Source organism: Notamacropus eugenii, chromosome 6 (assembly GCF_028372415.1).
Source record: "Notamacropus eugenii isolate mMacEug1 chromosome 6, mMacEug1.pri_v2, whole genome shotgun sequence".
Classification (NCBI taxonomy): Eukaryota; Metazoa; Chordata; class Mammalia; order Diprotodontia; family Macropodidae; genus Notamacropus; species Notamacropus eugenii.
In genome coordinates this window covers 140,798,356-140,826,342 of record NC_092877.1, presented here as the reverse complement: position 1 = coordinate 140,826,342, position 27,987 = coordinate 140,798,356, and the positions used below count along the sequence as shown (strand labels likewise).

Below are 27,987 nucleotides of genomic sequence, written 5' to 3'. Positions count from 1 at the left end.
CACCTTGCCCCATTGGGCCCTTACCTGTCACTGTGTCCCAGCTAACTCTTCGTTGTACCACCATATACACATCTCTTGTAACTCCCAATGGATAGAATGGAATTAAAGTAGAATCAGAGCATCAAGATTTAGTCCTGGAAAAGACCTGAGAGGTAGCCTAGCCTAGCCGCCTCTTTTTATAGAAGTAAAAACTAAGGGGAATTAAAGGTTTTATCTTAGTTCACAACAGGCACGGCTAGGATTTAAGCCTGGGCACTCCAACTTCAAGTCCTATGGTCCAGTAGAAATGGGGAATGTGAATAGTATTTGCTCCCAAGATCGGTACACCCATTGCTTTGCCCTAGGCAGATGAGAGTTCTGTTGTATTTAAATGACTGTTTTTATTTTGTAACAAATCTAAGAAATTTGAAGCTGGTATGGGCAGAACTTGAACAGTCATTTTCAGTCCTGTCCAACTCTTCGCGACCTCATTTAGGGTTTTCTTGGCATAGATACTGGAGTGGTCTGCCATTTCCTTCTCCAGCTCATTTGACAGATGAAGAAACTGAATCAAACAGGGTTAAGTGACTTTCCCAGAGTCACATAGCTAGGAAGTGTCTGAAACCAGAATTAAAGATGAGTCTTCCTGACTCCAGACCCAGTGCTCTATCCACTGTACCACCTAGCTGCCCTTATGGGAAGAATTAAAACCCCAAAGTTGAAATCTAAGCTTAAACTCATATAGCAGAGAGAACCAGAGATACCAAGGGTGGGGGAAAATAAGGGAGATGTGCTTTTGGTTCTGGAGGCACCCAAGAACAGGGAACATGTTAACGTCTGTATCATTTTCAACTTAAAGGAGCCATGATGCAAAATAAAATTAGCCTCCCAAATTAAAAAGGATAAATAACCTTGAGAAACCATTCTCCAGAGCTTTGGCTGTTCGGTGCTTATATTGAGAAAATAAAATAGAACTGAGTGTTTGTGAAATGTCAAAATAACCCAAAAGATGTTGAGATCAGAAGGATATGTTTTCTAGTACTGTGTCTTTGCAACACATTCATTCTCCTCATCCTTATGTCCCTCTCCCTATCTCCTTCCTTACATTCCCCCTTCCCTCTCTTACTCTCTCCTTTCTTCCCTCCTTCTTTTCCCTCCCAACTCTGTTTTTTCTCCCTCTCTCTCTCCCTCTCTTTCCTCTTCTCATTCTCTCTCCACTTTCTCCCTCATTATCTCCTCTTCCTCTCTTCTCTTTTTCCCTCTCTTTTCTTTGTCTTTTCACCTTTTCTTCTCTCTCCTCTTCTTTTTATCTCTCTTCTTCCCTCTTTTCTCTTCCTTTTTTCTTTCTCTTTTCCTCCCTCCCTTCTTCTCTTCTCCTCTCCTCTTTCTCCCTCTCTTATTTTCTCCTTTTCTCTCTTTTCCCTCCACCTTTTCTTCCCTTCCTCCCCTCATCCCTTCTCTACCTACCTCTCTCCTCTCCCTTTTTTCCCCTCTCCCTTCTCTCTCCTTTCTCCTCTTCCTCTCTTCCTCTCTCTCTCCTTTTTACTCCACCATCTCCTAGTCTACCTTTGCTACTGCCCCAAAACATAAACATTAGCAGGGAACAATACACAATTACCCATCTATCAACAGACAACCAATGAGTGGCTTGTGTTGGCATTTCAATCACTTTATGATCAGTGTCTTCAATATATACAAGGTCCTCTGATCCTGTATCAGAGCACTGCATCAAGTTAAGTCCAAGTAAGGGTGTGAAGAGTATCTCTAAGTCAGAAAACTATGCAAACTAAAGAATACCTCTTTGCTTTTTTAATTTCTTTTTGCTTTCTTTGTAGAAGATTAGAAGGCATAAAGAGTCTAATTTCAGAATTCCCATTCTAATTTCTCTACTGTGTCTAAGCTATACTATTGGGATGAAGAGATCATGAATCAGAGCTCAGTGTATAGGGTTTTTATTTGATCTTCTGTATCCGGTAGACGCTCCTGCTGTTATTAGACTGTTCTCTTGTGTCATAAATGTACTTTGGGAGTTCTTGATATGCACTCTTATCTATATAATGAAACAAATGTTTTCATAAAGGAAGTTAGCACTACACATATAAGACAGCTTATAGAAGAATGTATTAATTAAATGAAAATATATTGGGGAGGGATGCAAAGTACTACATTACAAACTTCATTGCCTTCTTCATCTTTGTATATCCCATAGTGTAGCACTGGCAGTAAATATCAAACAAATATTTGTTGGATGAATGAAAGAATGGATTTTTGCTTTTCTCATCGGTAAATCAGAGGAGAGTCACAAGGTTCATCAGTTGTGCCTCTCCAATCATTGTATTTCTCTGACCAAATAGTGGTTGCCAACACCTGATAGAACTGTGAGAAAGGTTGTCAAGGACCTCCTTCTTTGTATGTGTGTGAATTCAATTTTATGTTACTTTCAGTTCCAAATCTCTCCCTTCCCCTTCTCACTCCCACCCACCCACTCATTGAAAAGTCAGGAAAACAAAACTCATTTCAAATATGTATTGTCATACAAAACAAATTTCCCCATTGTCTATGCCAAGGAGGGGGAGGGAAGGAGGAAGAGATATAAGGGAGAGAAGAAACGAGAGGAGAGGAGAGGACAGGAGAAGAGAGGACAGGAGAGGAGAGGACAAGAGAGGAGAGGACACAAGAGGACAGGAGAGGATATGTTTCAATCTGCACTATGAGTCCATCACCTCTCTATGTGGAAGAAGAGAGAATGTTTCATCCTTCAGTCCTTTGGATTTTGGTTGGTCATTGTGATAGAGTAACTAAGCCTTTCAAAACTGATTATCATTCATTGTAATGATATTGTAATAATAGTTGTAATGTTGCTGTTACCGCATAAATTGTTTTCCCAGTTCTGCTCACTTAATTTTTCATCAGTTCATATCAGTCTGTCTTTTCAGGTTTTTCTAAAACCATTCCCTTCATCATTTCTTATAGCATAATTATATTTCATGACATTCATATACTATAACTTGTTCAGTCATTCCCCAATTGTTTGGACATCCCTTCGGTTTCCAATTCTTTACCACTGCCACCACCACCACACACACACACACACACACACACACACACACACACACACACACACAAGCTTTTATTAATATTTTTATTCATGGTTATTTTTCTTTTTCTTTGATCACTTTGGGGAATAAACATGGTAGCAATATTAAAGGATATACACAATTTAACAACATGCATGGTTCCATATTATTTTTCAAATTATTTGGAGTAGTTCACAACTCCACCAACTATAGTACACCAATATATGATTAATGTACCTATTGTCCCACATCCCCTCCAGCACTTGTCATTTTCCTTTTTTGACAACTGAGACAATCTTATGAATGTGAAATGGAACCTCAGAGGAGCTGTAATTCACATATCTCTCGTTATTAATGATTTAGAACATTTTAATGTGATTATTGATAGCTTTATTTCTTCATCTTCAAACTGACCATTCATAACCTTTGACTATTTATCCATTGGAGAATATCTTAATTTTGTCAATTTGATTCAATTTCCCATATATTCTAGAAATGAGATTTTTTTTCAGAGAAATGGGCTGTAACCATGTCCCCCAGTTTCTTGATTTTCTTCTAATGTTAACTGTATTGTTTTTCTTTGTATAAAAAGGTTTTTTTTTAATTTTATGTAATCAAAATGATTCATTTTTGCCTCCTGTGATCCTTTCCATCCTTTATTTGGTCATAAACTATTCTTCTGTTCATAAATCTGACAGGCAATTTCTTCTCTGCTCCTCTAATTTACTTATGATATCACCCTTTATGTCTAAATCATATACCTTTTGTGCGCTTGTCTTGGTTTATGATGTGAGGTGCTGGTCTATACCTAGTATTTGCCAGACTATTTTCCAGTTTTCTCAAAAGTTTTTCTCAAATTGTGAGTTTCTGATTCAATAATCACAGTCTGGGGGTTTTTCAAACACTTGGTTACTATGCTCATATGCTTCTGTATAGTGTGTAGCTAATTTGTTCCACTGATCACCCTCCCTATTTCTTAGCCAACACCAAAATTATTTTGATGATTACAGCTTTATAGTATAGTTTGAGACCTGGTCCTTTTCCTTCCCACCTTCTTCATTAAATTTCTTGATATTTCTTCAAAGGAATTTTTTCCTACCTCTATGAAGTAATCTTTTGGTAGTTCGATGGTATGATACTGCATAAGTAAGTTAATTAGGTAAAATTGTCAGTTTTATTATATTAACTTGGCCTATCCATAAGCAATTAATATTTCTCCTATTCTTTAAATATGCTTTTATTTCTATGAAGAGTGTTTTGTAATTGTATTCATATAGTTCCAATGTGAGTCTTGGCAGGTAGACTCCCAAGTATTTCATACTGTCTATAGCAATTTCAAATGGAATTTCTCTTTCTTTTTCTTCCTGCTAGATTTTGTTAGAAATATATAAAAATATTCATGATTTGTACAGACTTATTTTATATTACATATATATAATTTATATTATATTTAGCTTTGCTAAAGTTGTTATTTTTATTACTCTTTTTAGTTGACCATCCTATCATCTGCACAACCACTCTATCATTTGCAAAAAAGTAATAGTGCTATTTCCTCATTGCCTATACTTATTCCTTCAGTTTCTTTTTCTTACCTTATTGTTATAACTAACATTTTGTAGTATGGTATTGAATAGAAATGGTAATGGACATCTTTGCTTCACCTCTGATGTTACTGAAAAGACTTCTAACTTATCCCCATTACAGATAATACTTGCCCTTGACTTTAGATAAATACTACTTATCATTTAAGTAAAGTTTTATTTATTTTTCTGCTTTCTTGTGTTTTTAACAGGAATAGATGCTGTATCCTGTCAAAAACTTTTTCTGCCTCTATTGAGAAAGATCACATGACTTATTTTTGTTATTAACACACTCAATTATGCTTATGGTTCTCCTAATATTGAACCAGCCTGGTATTCCTGTTATAAATCCAGCTTGGTCATAGTGGATGATCTATGGGGCATATTGATATAATCTTCTTGCCAGTATTTTACTTAAAATTTTTTCATGAGTATTTATTAGGAAAATTGGTCTATAGGTTTATTTCTCCATTTTAACTCTCCATGGTTTAAGTATCAATATCTGTGTCATAGGAAGAATTTGGTAGGATTCTTTCCTTACCTTTTTTTTAAAACAGTTTATGTTGTACTGGAACAGACATCTTTCATCTTGAAAAAAGTATTATAGGATTTATATAGCCCAAGGTGGGGGGGAAATTTTTTTTTAATTATGAGCTCTACATGTACAGTACCTGAGTGATACTGACAGCCATGTAACACTGAAACCCCACTTCTACTTGCCATTAATCAAAAGAACCTCATAATTGCAAGATGCCCTATGATGTCAATTGTAGCATAGTATCTTAGGGTAGAAATTGTAGTTTGGAAAAGTCACAAGTTATACAATTTGATTCAGTTTGATGAGCATTTATTTAGTGCCTGCTGCACACAGGACTCTTTGCTAAGTCCACAAAGATGAAAAATGACAGTCTCCACACTCACAGTGCTTATATTCTCTTGAGGGTTAGGGACTTAGGAATCAGTATTTAATCCTGTGCATTGATGTAAAGGGAGCATCCTGTCTCCTCCTAGTTGCTGACAAGGTTGCCACATGACTATAGGTGCCACCTAGGATGTTCTTCTATTGGTATAGTGGGAAAAGTGCTGGATTTGGAATCAGAAGACCTGAGTACAAATCCTGGGTTCCCATTACTCCCTACCTATATGACCTTCAGGGGAGCCATTTCCTCACCTCTAGAATAAAAGTTGGACTAGAAGACCTCATTCTCTGAGTTTAAGTCTAAAGATCTTTCCTCCTCGGTCTATTGGGGTGTTTGAGTGGTGAGGGTTGGGGGTATTATCAGTCCCTTGTCTTACTGTCTCAGAAGAGTGAAGCAAACCCAGCTTATTAAAACTTTCCTTTTAAAAATCTGAATTGATCTCTCCACTTTCCTCTTTTTAATTACAGGAGGAAATAAGCTAACAAGTCAATCCTTCCATCTAAACTGGGCTTGGATTTCCCTAGAGAAAGAGCACTACATCGTCAATGAAGACTCCAAGTTCTTAGAAGTAACTCTCAAGCGCAGAGGATACCTGAGAGAGACATCCTTCATAAGTATGTGACTTCTGATTGGTTGGTTGTGATGTGATAGAAACCAGAAATCTTGGCTAACAAAGTTACAAGAAAAAAGACTTATTGCTTTTAAAGTTGACTAGTGGCTGATGACTGGGTTAGATTACAACTGACCACATAGGAAAAAGCCAAAGTTCCCAAATTAAGTCAATTCCCTTTAGTGAGCATTTATTATTCTCCTATTATGTTTCAGGTAGTAAAGATAAAAGAAAGGGAATAAACATTTATGTAGTACCTACTATATACCAGGTACCATGTTAAGCACTTTTTACAAATATTATCTCACTCTATCCTCATAACAATCCTGCGAGATAGGCGTTTTTATTATCCCCATTTTACTGTTGAGGAAGTTAAGTGACTTGCCCAGGATCACACAGGTAAGAAGAGTCTAAAGCTGGAATTGAACTCAGGTGTGTGTTTCCTTACTTCCTACTGGGGAGGTCTAGTGGGGAAAAGAAGGTGAGACTATGTACAAATATATACAAAATATACCCACAAAATAAGTACAAGACAATTTGGAGAAGAATAGTTAACAGCTAGAATACACCAAGAAAGGTCTCTTTTAGGAGATAACACTTGAACTATATTTAAAAAGAACTTGGGTCCCCAGTAGAAGAAGTAAGGAGGGAGAGCCTTTCAGGAATGAAAGATTTTGTTCTTGTTCAATTGTTTTAGTCATATCTGACTCTCCAAGATCCCATTTGGGGTTTTCTTGGCAAAGGTACTGGAGTAATTTGCCCTTTGTTTCTCCAGCTCATTTGACAGATGAGAAACTGAGGCAAACAGGGTTAAGTGACTCACCCATGGTCACACAGCTAGGAAGTGTCTGAGGTCAGATTTGAACTCAATAAGATGAGTTTTCCTGAACTCCAGACCCAGCATTCTGTCCATTGCACCACCTAATCACTCATATATGAAAGCTAGCCCATGCAATGACAGAATGAATGTCGTGTACGAAGATCACCAAAATGTTTGATTAGTTAAACTATTGAGTGCATGAAGAGGGGTAATATAAAAACAGTGTGGAAAGATAGGTTAGAGTCAGATGGTGATGGGTTTCAAATGCCAAACAGAGGAGTGTGTATTTGATTCTAGAGGTGATAGGAAACCACGGAAGCTTTTTGAGCAGAGGAGTGACATAGTATTTGATAATAGCTGGTGTCCGGCAGGAATGAAGGATGAAATGGTGAGGTGGGATTCTTTGCTTCTGTAAACGTACAGTGAGAAATTAAAAAGAAAAACGTAAAGAAATGCCTAGGAAACCTGACTTCCTTTAACTTGCACATGGAGCAAACTATTGAGCTCTGGTCCTCCTTTGGACCTCACAGAAAGTCCTTTTCAGCACTTTATTGTACTGGAAAGAGAATAAAACACATTCTTAGTCTTTCCTCTGGACTGACTGTTCTAAAAGTTGTGGACTAGCCAGTGATTCTTATCCACCTCTCCGGAGTCCTCTTCCCTAAAGGTAAGAAAAAAAATGAGGAAAAAAGCCATCTTTTCCTTTTCTCAGTTTTTTCCTTTCTTAATAGTTAGGATGTATATATCTCTTTAAGGTTTGGAAAAATGTTTTACACACATTTTCTCATTTTAATTTCACAACAACCCTGGGAATTAGATGCTATTATCCCCATTTCACAGATGAAAAAACTGAGGTAGATAGAGGTTATATGACTTCACCAACGTCACACAGAGAATAGGTGTCAGAGTCTGAATTTGAACTCAGTTCTTCCCCAACTCTTCCTTGGAGTTAGGAGACCAGATTTCAAAGTCTGTGCTTGCTGCTTATTATTTTTGAGATCTTGGGCAATTTGATTTATCTTTCAGAACCTCAGTTCCCTCAGCTTTAAAATGAGATTACTAATGCCATAGCAGGTAAGTGGCACAATGGATACAGTGCTGGCCCTGGAGAAAGAAAAACATGAGTTCAAATCCTGCTTCATATACCAGCCATATGACTCTGGTTGTCTCGTCTTTAAAACATAGATATGTATCTCCCAGGATTTTTATGAAGATAAGGTTAAATAATATTTGGAAAGTGCTTTGCAAACTTTAAAGCTCTATGTAGATGTTGTTGATGAGGATGATGCGGATGAGGATGATGGAGAAGGGAGAAAGAGGAGGAAAGAGATCTGAAAGCCTAAAAGTGGTATATAAAAATGAGTCATTAATGTTATTGCCACTTCCTTTTCAGGGTCATAGCTTCACATAAATTAGAACTGTGAAGGGGCCTTACAGATCATCAAATTAAATCCCTTCCCTTATAGGCTTCATCTGTATTCCTTAGCCAATGAACTTAGAACAGGGCTACAGCATAATACCAAAGTCCTAATGTCAGAAGACCCAGATTCAGATACCACCTTGGACATTCACTAGCTCTGTGATTGTGGGCAAATCACCTAATGTCTTAAAGACTCAGTTTCCTCCTCTGGGAAATGTGAATTACATAAGGTTGTCATACAGAAAGCACTCTATAAATGTTACAAAAAGTAAATCTATTAGAATGAGATGTATCTCTTGAAGGAATCAACCTTTCTTTGGCCACTTCTGTTTCATCCAATTAGTAGATAAGTTAACTATCTAGTAAAGGAGACTACGTTGAAAGAAAAAATTCTTTACCCCTCAATCAGGTGTTCATAGAATCCTATCTTTAGAGCTAGAAGAGACCTTACAGGCCAGTTAATACAATCCCTTCATTTAACACTGGCTTATGCTTTACATTTTTTGTTCAGGCATTGGAACCAAAGATGGGACAGCACGAAAGGACGAAGATTTCAAAGGGAAGCCCCAAAAGCAGGTTCAGTTCAATCCTGGCCAGTCTACAGCCATGTGGAGAGTGAGGATCATATCAGATGGAAAATATGAGGCCTCGGAGACCTTCCATATCATTCTTTCTGACCCTGTCATGGCTGCCCTGGAGTTCCCAAAGATGGCAGCTATTGAAATTGTTGATCCCAGTGATGGTATGCAGAGTTAACCAATGTGTCATAATAGTCTTTACTGCATCTCCCTCCAGCATCCGTAATTCCCATTTAGCTCTGACTATCCAAGAATCATAGATTTAGAGCTGAAAAGGATGTCAGCAGTTCAGGGCCTCTTAAATTTTTCCCCACTCACAACCCCTTTTCATATTTCACATTCCAGCAGCATTCATTGGGTTTCAGGACTGAGGGCATGCACAGTGCAAAGTGTTCATGCTTTGCTTTCAGAACCAAGGCAGCAATGAAGTTGAGAGATGCAATATAGTAATTGCTGCCAGAAATACCTCGAATTCATCAGGTGTTTGATTTTCAATTAATTTTTGGTCGTTGCACGTTCAGAAACCTTGTACTGTTGCCTAATTTTTTGTAACCCCATATGGAGTCACAACCCACTGTTTAAGAAGCACTGATAGTCTGATTCCTTACTTTGCAAATGAAGAGCTGAGAGCCAAGAGAGCCTAAGTGACTTACACAGCTTCATGCAGCTAGCAAGTGTCTGGCAAGCATCTAGTAATTCAGGAAGATTCATCTTCCTGAGTTCAAATATGGCCCCAGGCACTTACTAGCTGTGTGACCCTGGGTAAATCACTTAACTCTCTTTGCCCAAGTTCCTCATCTGTAAAATGAGCTGGAGAAGGAAATGGCAAACCACTCCAGTATCTTTGTCAAGAAAACCCCAAAAGGGGGTCAAGGAGAGTTAAACGTGACTGGCAAATAACTTCACAGCAAGAAGCAAGTGCCTAAATCAAGATTCAAACTTAAGTCATCTTGACTGTGAGTCTAACACTCTATCCATTCTATCCTACTTCCAGTCTCTCATTCAAGTAAACATTCCCAGGCTTCCATTTTGTATGACCATTGTAGTATTTGAGGTAAGGGATGTACTTCATCAGTGTGGTTAGTCCATCCACTAGTTCAGAGCTCCATTCATCCAGGTCCTCTTGACCTGCCTAATTCTTTTCCATGTTCTACTAGAGAAGCAGCAACCCAATATGTTGGACGTCTCATTTTTTTTCACCATCTCAAATCCATTTGGTAGCCTCACTCTTACAAGAAGTCTAGTCCTTGTTATTTGCTTGGTTATGCATGTCTTTTGGTGATTCTTGTTATGTTTCTTTTCACTCAAAACTTCATTTAGGTAAGATAATAAGCACCCTACTTATGCCCACTACATGTCTCATCATCATCATCACCCTTGACATTGACACTGACATTGACATTGCCACTGGGTCATCTGCAACTTTGATTCTTCAGGAATGATGGTATGCCATGATTCATGGCACATATAATGTCATCAAGAAAATGGCAACTTAAGACCTGTGGCATCATCAGGGTGAGAGCTTATTCTATCCATGCACATCATAATCCATCAATAAATTATAGTCTTAAGGAGTCTTAGTCTTAGACTGTCCTGGGATTTGGGGATGCTAGGTGACTTGACTGGCCTAAGTGGCAGAAGCAAGATCTGAACCCTGGTCTTCTTGACTCGAAGTCCAGCATTCTATCCACCATATCTCTCTTTAGAGTCAAGAATATTGATGTTAATAAGATAAGTATTTGTGACATTGAACAGATCCAGGTGTATGTATGTATGTATGTATGTATGAATATATGTTTCCCCTATCTATTCCATACTGTCTCTTCCTCCTGTTTAATTCTGGGTCCAACTCATTGTCCACCTTCAGTATTTGTCCAAAATATATGTAATAATGACTGACTCAATGGACTGTCTATCCAACTGCATGTCATAATCTGGGCAATACATCTTCCTCATCCTCCTGGCTTTTCATGTGTGGATTGCTACATTGACTTTCTTTAAATGGCCATAGATTTTTATTGAGGAGACCCTATGATGATCTGGGTCTTAGATCAATCACACAATGTTAGTTGGTCAGTCAACAAGCATTACTGTGTGCCAAAAGCTTTGTTAAATTCTAGGAATTCAAAGAAAAGCAAAAACATTTGTTGTTGTTGAGTCGTTTTTTCAGTCATGTTCAGCTTTTTGTGACCTCATTTAGGGTTTTCTTTACAAAGATACTGGAGTGGTTTGCCATTTTCTTCTCTAGCTCGTTTTACAGGAAGCTGAGACAAACAGGGTGAAATGACTTGCCCAGAGTCACACAGCTAGGAAGTGTCTGAGGCTAGATTTGAACTCATAAAGATTAGTCTTCCTAACTCCTGGCCCAGCACTCACCTAGATACCCTGGAAAATCATTAGCCCTAACTTAAGTGATGTCACATTCTAATGAAAGAGACACTATGTCAATAACTACAAAACATAGACACTAGACATTGGACAACTACCTGTGTGGCTGCCAAGGGTCAAAGATCAATCACAATTTTGGAAAGGATTATCCATGAATCTGGTCAACTGACACAGAGAAAAAGCTTGTCCATGAGCTAAAGCATACATCACTAAGCCAATTACTGCTTGTAAATCTTCAAAAGGAAAATATTCAAAAAAGGCCTTGATGACATTAGAAGAATAACTTTTTCACCCTATAAGCCCAATGCAATCTAATCTCAAATCACATTGTTGCTTAAGACTTTTCATGCAGATACTGGTCCTTGTATAGTGTGGAGAAGCCTGGCTCAGGAACCCAGAACAAGCTCCGTAGACCAAGAGGACTATGCCCTTCATCTGAAAGTCCCCAAGTCATTCATTGGTAACAAATGTCTTCCCTCTGCTCACTATTCATTTCAACTCCAGCAGGCTGTAATTCATCTCTGCAATAATTCAGATTCTTCCATAAATCTCACTGGATACATTATTTGGGCACCAAGTCTTATTTTCACTTTTTAGGGACATAAGGATAACATTTCCCATATAACTATTCACTTAGAAAACATTAAATGGAAAACATTGGAGGATGAATAAGAGAACTTGGTCACTTTCTTGGTCACTTGGAACTTTCTGACCCATGAAATTAGTCCTACAGACCCAGGATGGTGAAAGATAACTTATGATAGCTGGCATGCTTCATTGCAATCTATACAAGGAAGAGAAATTTAGAGCCAGTACTCCTATGTACTCTTTAAAAGAGAACATAACCAGGAATCCAAAAGAAGGGATGAGTATGGATGGTTTGCCATCTACACCACTGGAAGGAATACCAACATGGGTGATATTACAGAGTCATTGAAAGATCATTGTGGTATCTAGATTTCCCCTTAAGCATGAGGCTCACCTTTTACTGATACTTTAAGGTTGTTACATCACATTTGTTTATCAAGAGACCTATGCCCATCTTCCCTATCCATTGAATTCTCCTGTAACAAAATTTTTTAAAGACAGAGGAGAAACATGCAGGTTAGCAAAATGAAACCATTATGTTGCAAGGCCATGTCTCACAGTATGTGCAAAGTGCCTCTTGCATAGACTTCCACCTGTTAACTGAAATGAGAGAACAATATTTTCACAACTCTCCTACAAGATCTATTGGAAATTATATTTGCACAGCTTTCCTTTTCCATTGTATTGTTCTTTCAGATTTACATGATTGTAGTAACTCTACATGCTGTTTTCTCAGTTTTGATTACTTCACTTTGCATCAGTGCATGTAAGTGTCCTCAGTGTGTCTCTGAATTCTTCATCTATGTCACTTCTTTTAGAGCAATATTATTCCATTGCATTCATGAACCTCACTTTGTTTGCAATTTCTCAGTTGATGTTAAAGCCAGTTTTCCATTGGCTTCTCTGCTAATGATTTTAGTAGGAAAGTTCTAATCAAGATAAGTTTTTATTATCTGTACTGCTCCTTTTTTTTACCATGGATGATCAAATAGTCAGTGTCCTAAAAAAGTAGTTTCCAGGGGCAGAACCAAGATGGCAGGATAGAAAGACACACATACGGAGGCTGCCCCCACACAGCCCATAAAACACTTGTAGAGAGGGACTCTCAACAAATTTTGGAGCAGCATAAGTGGAGAACAACAGAGTAGAGGAGATTTCTAGCCCAAGGTGACCTGAAAGACCCACAGGAAACATTAGTTGCACTGGACCCAGAGCGAGAAGTGTGGAGCCCAGCCCAGTCCTGGATGCAGGAGCTCATGGCTTGTGAACAGCCCTCTGGGGCTGAATCTCCAGTCAAAGAATCACCAGTCCCAGCAGCAGAGGGTCCACTGATCCCTCAACCTACAGGTGCCAAAAGGTCAGTGATGGGTTTTATTCAGCTGGCCAGGAAGGGAGAAGGGCCTTCACATTGGGCAGGCGGCAGGAGCTCTCAGGGCAGCCCCTACAGCAGCCTGAGACCATAGCTAGATCGCAAAAACCCCTGGGGGCACTGAAGAGCTGAGTGGTACCTTAGCCCTGTGTAGATGCCCTGAGGCAGCAGGTCTTTGTCTCACACTGAATGGAGGCCCTGCCCCCGCAGCTTGACTGAATCCCACCCCCCAGTGCTAGCTTGGAGGAACTGGAGGTCAGGTGCCTGTGGAGAGAAAACGCTGCTAAGATTCTGGGCACAAAAATCCTTCCCTGCACCTAGACCAGTACACACTTGATTGTGCCACCATGGAGGAACTGATATCTTACAGGTCCCCAGAGTATACCCTACTTTTGACAAAGGGCCCAAAAGTCAAGTAACTGGTTGGGAAAATGCCCAAAAAAGGGAAAAAAAATAAGACCATAGAAGGTTACTTTCTTGGTGAACAGATATCTCCTCCCATCCTTTCTGATGAGGAAGAACAATGCTTACCATCAGGGAAAGACATAGAAGTCAAAGCTTCTGTATCCCAAACATCCAAAATAAATATTTAATGGGCTCAGGCCATGGAAGAGCTCAAAAAGGATTTTGAAAATCAAGTTAGAGAGGTGGAGGAAAAACTGGGAAGATAAATGAGAGACATGCAAGAAAAGCATGAAAAGCAGGTCAACACCTTGCTAAAGGAGACCCAAAAAAATGCTGAAGAAAATAACACCTTGAAAAATAGGCTAACTCAATCGGCAAAAGAGTTTCAAAAAGCCAATGAGAAGAAGAATGCTTTCAAAAGCAGAATTAGCCAAATGGAAAAGGAGGTTCAAAAGCTCACTGAAGAAAATAGTTCTTTCAAAATTAGAATGGAACAGATGGAGGTTAATGACTTTATGAGAAACCAAGAAATCACAAAACAAAACCAAAAGAATGAAAACATGGAAGATAATGTGAACTATCTCATTGGAAAAACAACTGACCTGGAAAATAGATCCAGGAGAGACAATTTAAAAATTGTGGGACTACCTGAAAGCCATGATCAAAAAAAAGAGCCTAGACGTCATCTTTCATGAAATTATCAAGGAAAACTGCCCTGAGATTCTAGAACCAGAGGGCAAAATAAGTATTGAAAGAATCCACTGATCACCACCTGAAAGAGATCCAAAAAGAGAAACTCCTAGGAACGTTGCGGCTAAATTCCAGAGTTCCCAGGTCAAGGAGAAAATATTGCAAGCAGCTAGAAAGAAACAATTCAAGTATGGTGGAAATACAATCAGGATAACACAAGATCTAGCAGCTTCTACATTGAAGGGCATGGAATAGGATATTCCAGAAGTCAAAGGAACTAGGACTAAAACCAAGAATCACTTACCCAGTAAAACTGAGTATAATATTTCAGGGGGAAAAATGGTCTTTCAATGAAATCAAGGACTTTCAAGCATTCTTGATAAAAAGACCAGAGCTGAAAAGAAAATTTGACCTTCAAACACAAGAATCAAGAGAAGCATGAAAGAATAAACAGCAAAGAGAAATCATAAGGGACTTACTAAAGTTGAACTGTTTACATTCCTACATGGAAAGACAATATTTGTAACTCTTGAAACTTTTTTCAGTATCTGGGTAGTTGGTAGGATTACAGAGAGAGAGAGAGGGAGAGAGGGGGGGGAGGGAGGGAGGGAGGGATAGACAGAGACAGAGAGCACAGGGTGAATTGAATATGATGGGATCATATCCTAAAAAAATGAAATTAAGCAGTGAGAAAGAAATATATTAGGAGGAGAAAGGGAGAAATGGAATGGGGCAAATTATCTCTCACAAAAGAGGCAAATAAAAGACTTTTTCAGTGGAGGGGAAAAGAGGGGAGGTAAGAGAAAAAACATGAAGCTTACTGTCATCACATTCCACTAAAGGAAGGAATAAAATGCACACTCATCTTGGTATGAAAACCTATCTTACAATACAGGAAAGTGGGGGAGAAGGGGATCAGCAGGGTGGGGGGGATGATGGAAGGGAGGGCAGTGGGAGGAGGGAGCAATTTGAAATCAACACTTTTGGGGAGGGACAGGATCAAAAGAGAGAATAGAAGCAATGGGGGGCAGGATACGATGGAGCGAAATATAGTTAGTCTTACACAACGTGAATATTATGGAAGTCATTTGCAAAACTACACAGATATGGCCTATGTTGAACTGCTTGCCTTCCCAAAGGGAATGGGTGGGGAGGGAGGGATGAAGAGTAGTTGGAAGTCAAAGTTTTAGGAACAACTGTTGAGTATTGTTCTTGCAACTAGGAAATAGAAATACAGGTAATAGGGTATAGAAAGTTATCTTGCCCTACAGGACAAAAGAGAAGATGGGGACAAGGGAAGGGAGGGATGATAGAAGAGAGGGCAGATTGGTGATAGGGGCAATTAGAATGCTTGGTGTTTTGGGGTGGGGGAGGAAGAGAAATGGGGCGAAAATTTGGAACCCAAAATTTTGTGGAAATGAATGTTGAAAAGTTAAATAAATAAATTTTAAAAAAAAAAAGTAGTTTCCTTAGTAGTTCCCTGATGTTCTGAAAGAACCTGGGATGACAGAGATGCAAAATAAAGGCAAGGGCATGGGTTACATCTATGGAGAATTACAACCTTGCATCCTTAGCTGATTTTTTTGTTCTAACTCAAAATCCTTTACATGCTATCCTAAAAAAATAGCTTGGGACAGTTAAATCCTAAATCAGTTCATTGTCTGGAACAAAGGACTAGGGTCTCTGCATTTCCAAATTAAAAAGAAAAGACTTAAACTTGGCCTCAAGGCATTCTACCTGGGATTTTTAAAGAGTGTGATGACTATGACTAAAGAGCTGGCAGCTTGATTTCCAGCTACTATACTCTTAATACAGAGGTCAACAAACTATATAGTCTATAGGCTAAATCGAGTCTGTGTTTTCTTACTGCCTAGTCAACTAATAATAGTTTTTACATTTTCAGTAAAGTTTTATTGCATTTTTAAAATGTAAAAACTATTCTTATACAGCAAATGGTCAAAAGGGCTAGATTTGGCCCATAATTTACTCTTCTCTAACAGACTAAAGCTGAGGTAGCTCAAAAGTCTTCTGTCCTTTGGTAGACTAAAGGCAAAAAATAAACACTGTGGGAGCTCATGAACTATGTTTTTGAGGAAACATACCTCCTTTAATTCTTGGGGTTCTTTTGTGGTGAGGAGGGGGTAATTGTAGGAGAAAATAATATTAATTATTTCACATACATTCTTGGCACTGGATTATATCATGTGTTGTCTTGTTTTCTAATTCTTTCACGCATTATCCCTTTTTTAGTATTTCCCATTTTCTAGTAATGAATATCTACGTGAATTACTGTTATTGAAAAAATCAGTACCCTGTAGCCAGCTTTCTGGTTGAGTCTCTTTGAATAAGGCTGATCTTAAAACAGCCCATTGGGAAGTCAATATCCCAAGTCCTTCTAGCTTAGTGTAATATGCCTGAGTTTGCACTTGATTTGCCCTCCAAAGTTTGATTTCAGTAGTGGGACATTTAGATGGTATTTGGTTGAGATATGGGTATAGATGTGTGGGTGTGGGTGTGTTATATTAATATGCCAAGGACTAACCTAGCTAAATTGAGATTCTTCATCCAGGTGGCTACCAGGTGATAAAGTTTTTGTCCACAAGAGGGTCTACTATATGTAGAAGAGCTTGATTTGACTCTATAAAAAAAACATTTCACACTAACAAAACAATATATCCATAAAGTATTTTGCTAAGTATAATTAATCACTTTGAACAGGACTATGGTCATTAATGGGTTTATATAAACTTTCATGTACAAAAATAGCCTATCAAGCTGAAATAATCTGCTAAAAATTCTCCTCTCTTTTTAGAGTCAACAGTTTACATTCCAGAGTCAGAATACAGAATAGAGGAGGACATTGGAGAACTCTTGATTCCTATTAGGCGGTCTGGAGATGTAAGCCAAGAACTCATGGTACTTTGCTCTACACACCAAGGTAGGATATTTGGGTTATTCGGGCTTGTTATTTTCCTCATACAAGAATTGTAATTTTTAGTCAGTACTAGCCCTGAGCGAAACTGGAAAATAGTTTATCTTCAGTGACCCCCACGCTCCACACTGTGGGTCTCTCTTCTCTAGACTATACTGCCTCCTGCCAACCTATCCTCATCATTATAGTCCAAATGTATTTTTTTCTGTGAATTGTCTGTCCTTTTAGTGCTCTGCCTCCAAGTTGACAAGTAATCACAGGATCATAGGTCTACAGTGTGAGATTAAGTTAGGAGTTATTATATAATCCCTGATTTTATAGCTGAGGAAACCAAGTCACAGAGAGGGGAAGAGACTTGTCTAAAGTTACACCCATGGTAAGTAGAAGAGCCAGATCCTAGAACTTAGATCCTGAGACTTCAAGTTGAAAATTCTTTCCATTGTACCATGCTACTAATTTGACAAAATGCATGTTAATAAATGCTCAAGTGTCAGTAAGAGAAATTTAGCCTCCTTCCAGATTGCATATTTTATCAGTGAGCTTCCAAAACGAATTCTCCTTTTTGGTTGTTCACATGCTTATCCCCCTTTAAAATTGACAAAGCACTTTCTCACGACACTGTAGGGTTGGTTGTATAAGTATTATTGTAAATTTAGAACTAATATAAGGAGAAATTTTCCAATAATTAGAGATAGTCCAAAATGGAAAGGACTTTCTTTAAGGGTCAAGAACATTCACTCAGTAGAGGTCTTCAAGCCAAGGTCAATTGTTGGGCATATTATAAAAAAAAGGGGGGAAGGATTCTTTTTTTCAGGTATATGTTATTCTAGGTATCCCCTAGAATACCTTTCAGTTCTGAGACTCTCTGCTTCTGAAATAAAGATTCCATTACACAGGCAACACCAGTTATCTTCAGCCATTCTCCAATAATTAATAAGTGGATTAATATATTGTGCTATTTTTCTAGTTGTTCAATCATTTTCAGTAGTGTTCTACTCTTTGTGACTCCATTTGAGGTTTTCTTAGCAAAGATACTGAGGGAGTTGCCATTTCCTTCTCCAGCTCATTTTACAGATGAGGAAACTAAGGCAAACAAGGTTAAGTGACTTGCCCAGGGTCACACAGCTAGTAAGCGTCTGAAGCCAGATTTGAACTCAGGGAGATGAGTCTTCCTGACTCCAGGCTGGCACTCTATCCACTGCACCACCTAACTGGTGTTAGTTGTTATTCTTTTTAAAAATAAACAAAGAAGGTAACAGAGAAGGGGAGAAATTCTAACTCCTGTTACAGAAACCAACATATTAAAGAATGATTTGATGATGATCATGGGTTTAATGTACTGAGGAAAAGATTTAATGAAGATAGTTATTGGTTACTACAAAGGGAACCTAATTTGGAATTTGCTTTGGCACTTGGCCTTGAGCAGTGTCATGTTTGATGGGGAGCCCTCTATCAGCTAATGAGAGCCTCTGATTCCAACATTCTACATGCTCTGTGAGCAAGGAAAATGGGACAGTTTATTCTACACTTTATAGCCTTCCTCCCCGTATCCTGCCCCCACTCCCATTTCTGAAAGTCCTTTCAAGTCTTCCGCTGCTCTCACGTTCTTTATGGTGCCATCAGAAAACCTGAAAGCTTGGCAGGAATCGTTAAAACCCAGGGTTGCAGAGGTCATTTGTTCCTTAATCAGGGGGCTGCCAAAGCTCAAGGCTCCTTCTCCCCTACTTCTTCTTTTCTTGTGTACTGAAACATGGGAAAATCTTACAGAGTGACCAGGCTTTGTCACCTAGTTTCACTCTTTGGACATTGTCTCTCTAGTCATTTACCTATCCTTTTAGCAACTTAACCTAGTTGTGTCTGTGTCCAAGGATACCAATAAAATGTTTGTTTCTGTTACTTCAGTTCCAATGACCAGACATTCATTACTATCTTTGAAAACTTCCCTAGAGAGAGAGTTCTGTGCAAGGGAGTGTCAGGATAGAGGAGGATCTCAAAGAATAGCCTGACCCAAGGGAATTTTTCAAGTTTGGGGAAGGGAAGTTTGGAAGATGGATGGATTTAGAGGGAAAGAAAATTTGTAAAATGAGGGAGTTGGCTGAGATTATTTTTTAGGTTCCCTCCAGTTTTAAAGCCTATTAGTCATTCCTGGAGTCCCTTCCAGCTTTAACATTGCATGATTCTATTACCAAAAAAAAAGTCTATTTGTGGAGTACACTGGACTAAATTGATGACACATCTTTAATCACCAAGTCTTACTGTGGCACTTTTCTGATCTGTCAGGATTACCATAAGCAATGTCATCTCTGAATACAGACAATTAGATTTACAAGTACATTTATGCATGTGCATATAGACCTTATATAAATATAGATATCCTTGTAAAAGTACAAGTCCGTTCCTCTCGTTAAAACATAATCTTCTTGAGGACAGGTACAATTTCACTTTTCTCTTTGTGTTCCCAGCTCTTGGTACAGTGTAGTATGTAGTAGACATGTAGTAGACCGTTAATGCATGCTGTGATCAATTGATTGATACTGAGTAACCTGAGACTCAGACAGGTGAAGGGAGCTGCCCAAAGGCACACAGCTTATAAATGGCAGAGATGGGATTTGAACTCAGGTCTTCTGACTCTGAAGCTAGTACATTGCACACTACATTGGCTTCTTTGTTCTCATTCAGTCTCTTATAGGAGTGGTGTAATAGGAAAGACTATTCATAGCATCATAGAAATTTTCAATTCTATTCAATTCATCAAACATCTATTAAGTGCCTACTATGTGCCAAGAACTATATTAAACATCAAGGAACTTACAATCTAATGAAGGCGATAACATGCAAACAGATATCTACAAAGCAAGCAGTATATAGGATAAATAGGAGATAATTAACAGAAGGAAGGCTCTAGAGTTAGGAGGGCTTAGGGAAGACTTCCTGTAGAAGGTGGGATTTTAGTTGGGACTTAAAGGAAGCCAAGGAGGTCATTCATTGGAGCAGAGGAGGGAGAGCCTTCCAGCTAAGAGGGGCAGCGTGAGAAAATGTCTGGAGCTGAGAGATGGAGCATCTAGTTTGTGGAGTTTATTGAGCAGGGGAGTAATATGATCAGATTTGCATTTTAAGAAACTCACTTTAGTGGCTGAATGGAGGATGGATTGTAGTGGGGAGAGACATGAGGCAGGCAGACCCACCAGTAGGCTATAGTAGTAGTCCAAGCATGAGGTGATAAGGGCTTGCACCAGCGTGGTGGCATTGTCAGAGAAGAAAAGGAGACCTATTTGGGAGATGCTAAAAAGGTGAAATTGGCAGGCCTTGGCAGTAGCTTGGGCATGGGGGGTGAGAGATAGTGAGGAATCCAGGCTGACTCCAAGGTTGTGAGCCTGAGGGACTGGGAGGATGGTGCTGCCTTCTGCAGTAATAGGGAAGATAGGGGGAGGGATTGCTTAGGACTTGTAAGAAACCTGAGAGACCCTCTGGTACAACTCCTTTGTGTTATAGATGAAGAAATCAATGCCCAGAGAAGGTGAGTGACTTGTTCAAGTTCACATAGGTATTACAGACAGCGGCAGTATTTGAACTCAGGCCTTTGGATCCCAAATCCAGTGCTCCTTCCAACATGCCACCCTGTCTCTTCATTTTTCAGAGATTGTTCATTAATGTACTGAGTGAGTAGTGAGTATTAATAGTGAGTATTTATAAAATAAATACATTTATTTGATCTGGAGGCATTCTGGTACAACTGAAAGAGTACTGGATTTGAAATCGTAGAACCTGAATCCAAGTCCTGGAAAGGCTGTTTACTACCCATGAAACCCTAGACAGGTCACATGATGTCTTTGGATCTCAGTTTGGTCAGCTGTCAGATGAAGGAATCAGACAAGAGGGCCCCCGAGCTCCCCTCCAAGGCTGAAGCTACGATCCTATGACTCCATCCATCTCTTAAGGGGCAAACGCTTCAATCAGAGGGACTTCACTTTTGTTGACTCTCCTTATGTTTGAACAGAACCTATTCAGTGCCTTAAAAGGTATTCACACTAAAGTGAAAACCATATTCACTTTTCTACAAAAATAGCAAATGAGGGCAGCAAGAAACTGGGCCTAGAGTCAGGAAGACTTGAGTTGAAATTCCTCCTCAGTTACTTACTAGCTATGTGACCCTGGACAAGTCAATTAACTTCTGTCTGCCTCAGTTTCCTCAACTGTAAAATTGGGATAATACTGGCAACTCCCTTCCAGGAGTATGACAATAAGAATCAAATGAGATAATATTTGGGAAATGTTAAGCACAGTTCTTGTTGTCTAGTGGTGTCCAACTCCACATGACACTACTTACAGGGTTTTCTTGGCAAAGATACTAGAGGCGTTTGCCATTTCCTTCTCCAGGGTTCCTATTTTACAACTGAAGAAATTGAGGGGAAAAAAAGAGTTTAAGTGACTTGCCCCAGATCACACATCTGATAGGTGTCTGAGACTGAATTTGAACTCAGGTTCTCCTGACTCCAGTGCTAGCATTTTATCTATTGTACCACCAATATGTCCCATCTGGCACATAAGTAGGTGCTTAATAAATGCTTATTTCCTTCCTTTTTTCCTTCTTTATAAAGTTGTATTGAATATGGGCTCCCAACTGGATCAGAGTCCATCCCATATAGTTAGAGTTGACATAAGAAAAACACAGCATGAACTGTAAGGTGTTTTGTGAATATACACTTTATCATCACCATTAAGATGCTGGTGGAAACCCTGTTTTGAAGACTCACTCCATCCATGAGAATTAGTTCTAGCCCCCTCTCATGTGGAATATATAGACTCTTAGGTCACATACAACCAACCTTTGGTATGTTTGCTGTCTAACAGAGCTTTCATTGCTGGAAAATATCATTTACAAAAAAGTCAATTCTGCAGTTTGGAATCTTGCCCATCCTAACTCAAGGTCTTTCTTCCTCATACAGGAACTGCTTCCAGCACAATTCCTTCCTCTGTCTTATCTTACTCTGACTACATCTCCCGCCCTGAAGACCACACCAGCCTCCTCCATTTTGACAAGGATGAAACTGAGAAAAGATGTCGAGTTATCATCATTGATGACTCCCTTTATGAAGAGGAGGAGAACTTCAAGGTCACACTGACCATGCCAATGGGTGGGCAAGTTGGTGTCAGATATCCCAGCACCAAAGTTGTTATCCTGAAGGATGCTGATGACGGTAGGTTTATTGGTGTGTGTGTCACTTTATCAAATTCCCTTGGATTGACTGGCTTCCCTGTCATATTAATCCCAAACTGAGCTCAGGTTTTCATAATAGCCTAGATTTAGAACTAGAAAGGACCTTAGAGGTCACCCTATATATAGTACAGAAGAGCAAAACTGGGGCAAACAGATTAATTGACTTGTTCAGGATTACACAGCAAGTAAGTGTCTGAGGCAGGATTTGAACTCAGGTCTTCATGACTCCAAGTTCAGCTCTCTATCCTTGCTCAGTCATTTTTCAGTCATGTTCTACTCTTGATGACCTCATTCAGGGTTTTCATGGCAAAGATACTGGCATGATTTGTCATTTCCTTCTCCAGCTCATTTGACAGATGAGGAAACTGAGACAGTGTTAAGTGACTTGCCCAGGGTCACACAGCTAATAAGTGTCTACTCTAAGACCAGATTTGAACTCATAAAGTTGAGTCTTCCTGACTCCAGGCCAGAGCTCTATGAGCACTGCACCACCTGGCTGCCTCTTATTTTAAGATACTATTTTGCATCTCCCAAGGCCCCATTTCTAAGCCTCATCAGGATGCCAGACTTTTAAAGGCTATGCCAACATATTAGAAGATCTGGCAGGTCCTGTCAAGCTGGCAAGACCTTGAGTAGGGGTCTAGCAATGAGTTGTGAATCTCTGCCATTCAGGAACCAGCCTAAATGAACAGAGGAAGATTATTACCAGAAGCTTGGCCCTGAGCAAATGAGGTGAGCTCAGGAAGGGCTAGAAACTCTTTGAATTCTCCACTGAGGCAGAAAGGCCTTTGGACTGTGAACTCATGGAAAGAGTTACCTACACACATCATAGGGTCATAGAAATCATGGAATGCAACATCGAGAGCTGAAAGAAGTCTTCATTCATTGTATAGAAGAGGAAACTGAGGCCCTAAGAGGTTCCATGACTTGACCAAGGTCAAATAATTAACAAGCATCCAAGGCAGGATTGACAGGTAGGTGATAGGGGACTGCACCTAAAGTCAGGAAGACCTGAGTTCCAATCCAGACCAGACACTTCCTAGCTATGTGGCCCTTGGTAAGTCATCTAACTTTGTTTGCCTCAGTTTCCTCATCTATAAAATGAGCTGGAGAAAGAAATGGCAACTCACTCCCATATCTTTGTCAAGAAAACCCCAAATTGGGTCACAACGAATTGACTTGACTGAAAATGTTTAAATAACAAGATGACAGAATTTGAACTCAGGTCTTCCTAATTCCAAATCTAGCACTCTGTCTGCTATTCCATGCTACTTCCCCATCATATTAACTGCATTTGTGATAATGATGATAATGGACATTTATATGGCACTTTAAAGTCTGAAAAGTGCTTTAAATTCATTATTTCATTTCATCCCCACTGTAACCCTACAAGGTAGGGGCTGGTATTGTCCCCACTTTACAAATGAGGAAACTGGGGATAAAGTGGATAACTTCTCATCCCTCTCAGGGCTAAAAGGGCAACTCTGTTATGTGGGCAAAGATTTCCAGTTAAATGTAGTCTGCAGTGAGTATGCTGCTTCATACCTTCGGGGATCCTTAAATTTGTGAGAGTGGATATTTCCTCCACTAATGTAGAGTGTAACCCCTCTGATTTAGTGGATGGTCTTTAAGAGCTGCTAAGGACACACACACACTCACACACGCACACACACTCACACACACACACACACACACACACACACACACACAAACACATCCTAGTGTTGAACCTCTCTGAGTTTATCTAGGCAGGTCCTGAGGTGACAGACACACAGTCCAGTCCCAGACTTGTACCCTGCCTTGGTAGGACCTACCAGAGCTTGGCCACATATGGTATAAGTCTTGAAAAACCCTTCATTTGTCTCTCACTTTCCAGTGAGGCATTGGAGTAGAATGTAGCACCTAGCTTTAATTAAGCTAAGCATGGTACCAATAAAGTATGAAGACATGCTGTGACTTTGCCATATTAGTAAATCAAGCAGAAGTTGAGAAGCTGACATTCCCCAGCTGGGCCTGGCTAATTTGTCACAAACCAGGCTGTTCAGAATGACATCCTGTCTGAAAAAGTTATGGTAATGGCTAAAGGGAAAGCGGCAGATTAAATGTTTCTGTTTCTCTGTGTGTCTCTCTCATTCTCCTTTCTATCCTCCTCCTCTCACTCTTTCCCTTTCTTGCTTTCTCTCTCTTCCTCTCTCTCTCTCTCTCCCTTCTTCCCCTTTCAGGGTCTTGGATAAAGTGGCCATGTATCCAGGCTTGACCTTCTAGGCTACTGACCCTTCTTGACTTCATTGCCTTTAGTAATAGGGAACTATAACATTCATGTTATAAAGCCCTCACTTTACCAGATTGGTTAGAATAGTTTCACTTCATAGAAAACATTCATCAAAGATAAAGTGGAGCCCCCACACACTCCTTTCTTCATAATTAAGACAGAGGTGGATTTTTTGCAGAAAAAAAACAAGCTCCTATCAGTTTTTGATGAGATTTCCCTTACCCTTGAAGTACACTTACCATGAAAATCAACGAGAAAATAATTAAATGTAATAATGATCAGCTTTCTGAGAGTTGTAAGAAAGGCATTCTGTGGTTACCTGCAAAGCCATCCTGTTTGCTCAACAGGAAGGGGAACTGACAAAAGAACTGTCAAGGAAAGAGACGAGTATTATTAAGCACCTGTAAGGACCAGGCACTACGCTAAATTCTTTACAATTATTCTCATTCTATCCTCTCAAAAACTCTGGGGGGAAGGTGCTGTTGTACTCCCCATTTTACAGTTGAATAAACTAAGGCAAACAGAGATTAAGTGATTTACAGCTAGTATGTGACTGGGAGTAGATTTGTAATATGTAGTGATAATAATAATAGTAGCTAACATTCCCATAGCACTTACTTGTGCCCAGAATTCTACTGGCTTCTTTATGTTGATGATCTCATTTGATCCTCACAACTCTGGGAGATAGGTGCTATTATTATCCACATTTTGTAGATGAGGAAATTGAGGCAAAGAGAGGTTAAATGACTTGTCCAGGGTCACACAGCTAATAAGTGTCAGAGGCCAAATTTGAATTCTTCTTCACTTTTTTCCCCATTGATTTATTTATTTTTAGTTTACAAGGTTCTTTTATAATATTTTGAGTTTTAAATTTTCTCCACTTCCTTCCCCTCCCCCTTCCCCAAGATAGTGTGCAATCTGATATAGGTGATGCATGTACAATCACATTAAATATATTTCCATATTAATTGTTATAAAAAGGAATTAGAACCAAAGGGAAAACCATGAGAAAAAAAAGGAAAAATATTCAGCATCACTTCATGCATGTCTTCTCAGGTTTTTCTGAAGTCTGTCAGTTCATCACTTCACATAGGACAATAGTATTCCATTGCAATCATATACCACAACTTGTTCAGCCATTTCCCAATGGATAAGCATCCCCTCAATTTAAAATTCTTGGCCACCACAAAAAAGAAGTGCTATGAATATTTTTGTATATGCAAGCCCTTTTCCCATTTTTATGATCTCTTTGGGATACAGACCTAGTAGTGATATTTCTGGGTCAAAGGGCATACATAGTTTTATAGCCCTTTGGATATTGTTCCAAATTGTTCTCCAGAATGTTTGGATCAGTTCACAGCTCCATCAACAATGCATTAGTATTCTAGTTTTCCCACATCTTTCCCAACTTTTATCATTTTCCTGTTTTGTCATGTTAACCAATCTGATAGGTGTGATGTGGTACCTCAGAGTTGTTTTAATTTGCGTTTCTCTAATCAATAGTGGTTTAGAGCACTTTTCATATGCTGATAGATTGAATTTCTTCTTCTGAAAACTATCTGTTCATTTCCTTTGACCACTTATCAATTGGAGAATGACTTTAATTCTTATAAATTTGACTCAGTTCTCTACATATTTTCTAAATGAAGCCTTTATCAGAGACATTGACTGTAAAAATTGTTTCCCAGTTTTTTGCTTCACTTCTAATCTTGGTTGCATTGGCTTTGCTTGTGCAAAATCTTTTTAATTTAATGTGATCAAATTTATCCATTTTGCATTTCACTATGTTCCCTCTCTCTTATTTGGTCATGAATGCTTCCATTCTCCATAGAGATGACAGGTAATTTGTTTATTTGTTTATAACATCACCCTTTATGTCTAAATCATGTACCTATTTTTACTTTATCTTGGTATATAGTGTAAGATAGTTACTAGTTTCTGCCATACTATTTTCCAGTTTTTCTAGCAATTTTTGTTAAATAATCAGTTTTTATCCCATCTTCTTAATTTTTATCCTAGCACTTTTTTCCACTCTATCACCTAGCTACAACTGACTTTGGGAAAGCCACCATGGAAGAAAGGAGTTGTAATTTTATCTTGTAAAGATAAGCACTTTGTCATAAGAGGGGAAAAATCCTTGTATTAATACAGACTCAACTAGACATTAACAACTACCATTAACATTAACTAGACATACTTTAAATGCTAAAGGTGTGCCCTAATCCTAATAGCATCAAAGCAAAAGGACATGACTAATAATCAGAGCTATAGTTAGCTATTTTTGTATCTAGGAGGAGCAGAGGGATTCAGAGAGAGGGTGTAGTTGCTAGCAGAGGAAGCAACCCCCAGGTTTCTATGCTACAGAAAGACACAGTCTAAAAGGACCAGTCAAAAGAAAGAGCTCAAGGGATTCAAACTGGGGGAAAAAAGACAAGAAGCATACTCTGGAACAGTGTTGTCAGCACCCTCTAAATATTGTCACTCAGGCTAAAATCCCTAGTCATCCCACCCTAGTTTTAGCTTTGCTAATAGTGCATGCTGTAGTTGTCCAGTATAAAACTTCCCAGATCCCCCCAGCCAGTAGCTCCTTTAAGTAACTCCTAATAATGCTTTGTGAGTATTCCTCATATACATTCATCCTCTTTCAAATTATGTAGCCTCCTGTACTTTTCTCATTTCAAATTCTGTCTCATTCATCTAGAAAGAAAAGCACTATGGTATACCAAAGAGAGCAAAGGATTTGGAGTCAAGACAAGGACTTGGCTTCAGATCCTTGCTACGCTGATTCTTCCTGTAGGACTTTGAACAATCACTTCATTTTTTTGGACTTCCATATCCTCATCTGTAAAATGGGCAGAGTGCCAGACCTTCAGGGCCCTTTCTGATGTCTCAGGAAAAGGTTAGAACCCCACATGGGGAGAGGGGTCCTGCTCTGATCACTGCCACCACCCACTGGTGTCAGAGCTTCTAAAGTCCTTCCTCCAAATATCCTAAGGTTATAGTAGGAACTGTTATAATATGGTTTAATTTTAAAAGGTTTAGGAAACATCTTATTAGCAGGACACCATGCTTAGTGCTTTAGATATGGCATAGTCCTTTCTCCCAGAGATCCTTCCATCTAATGGGTGGAAAGGGAAGGGA

The 27,987-nt window shown here is 39.1% G+C and overlaps 1 protein-coding gene across 1 annotated transcript in view; it reads left to right on the top strand.

The window, feature by feature from the left end:
- The window catches only part of FREM3 (FRAS1 related extracellular matrix 3), a 140,794-nt gene that overhangs the window by 54,605 nt on the left and 58,202 nt on the right, over positions 1 to 27,987 (top strand). The window contains exons 3-6 of the mRNA XM_072621145.1: positions 6,024 to 6,170; positions 8,918 to 9,148; positions 17,237 to 17,362; positions 22,303 to 22,554. Of these exons, the coding sequence (XP_072477246.1) occupies positions 6,024 to 6,170; positions 8,918 to 9,148; positions 17,237 to 17,362; positions 22,303 to 22,554 (756 nt within the window). The remainder of the gene's footprint in view (positions 1 to 6,023; positions 6,171 to 8,917; positions 9,149 to 17,236; positions 17,363 to 22,302; positions 22,555 to 27,987) is intronic.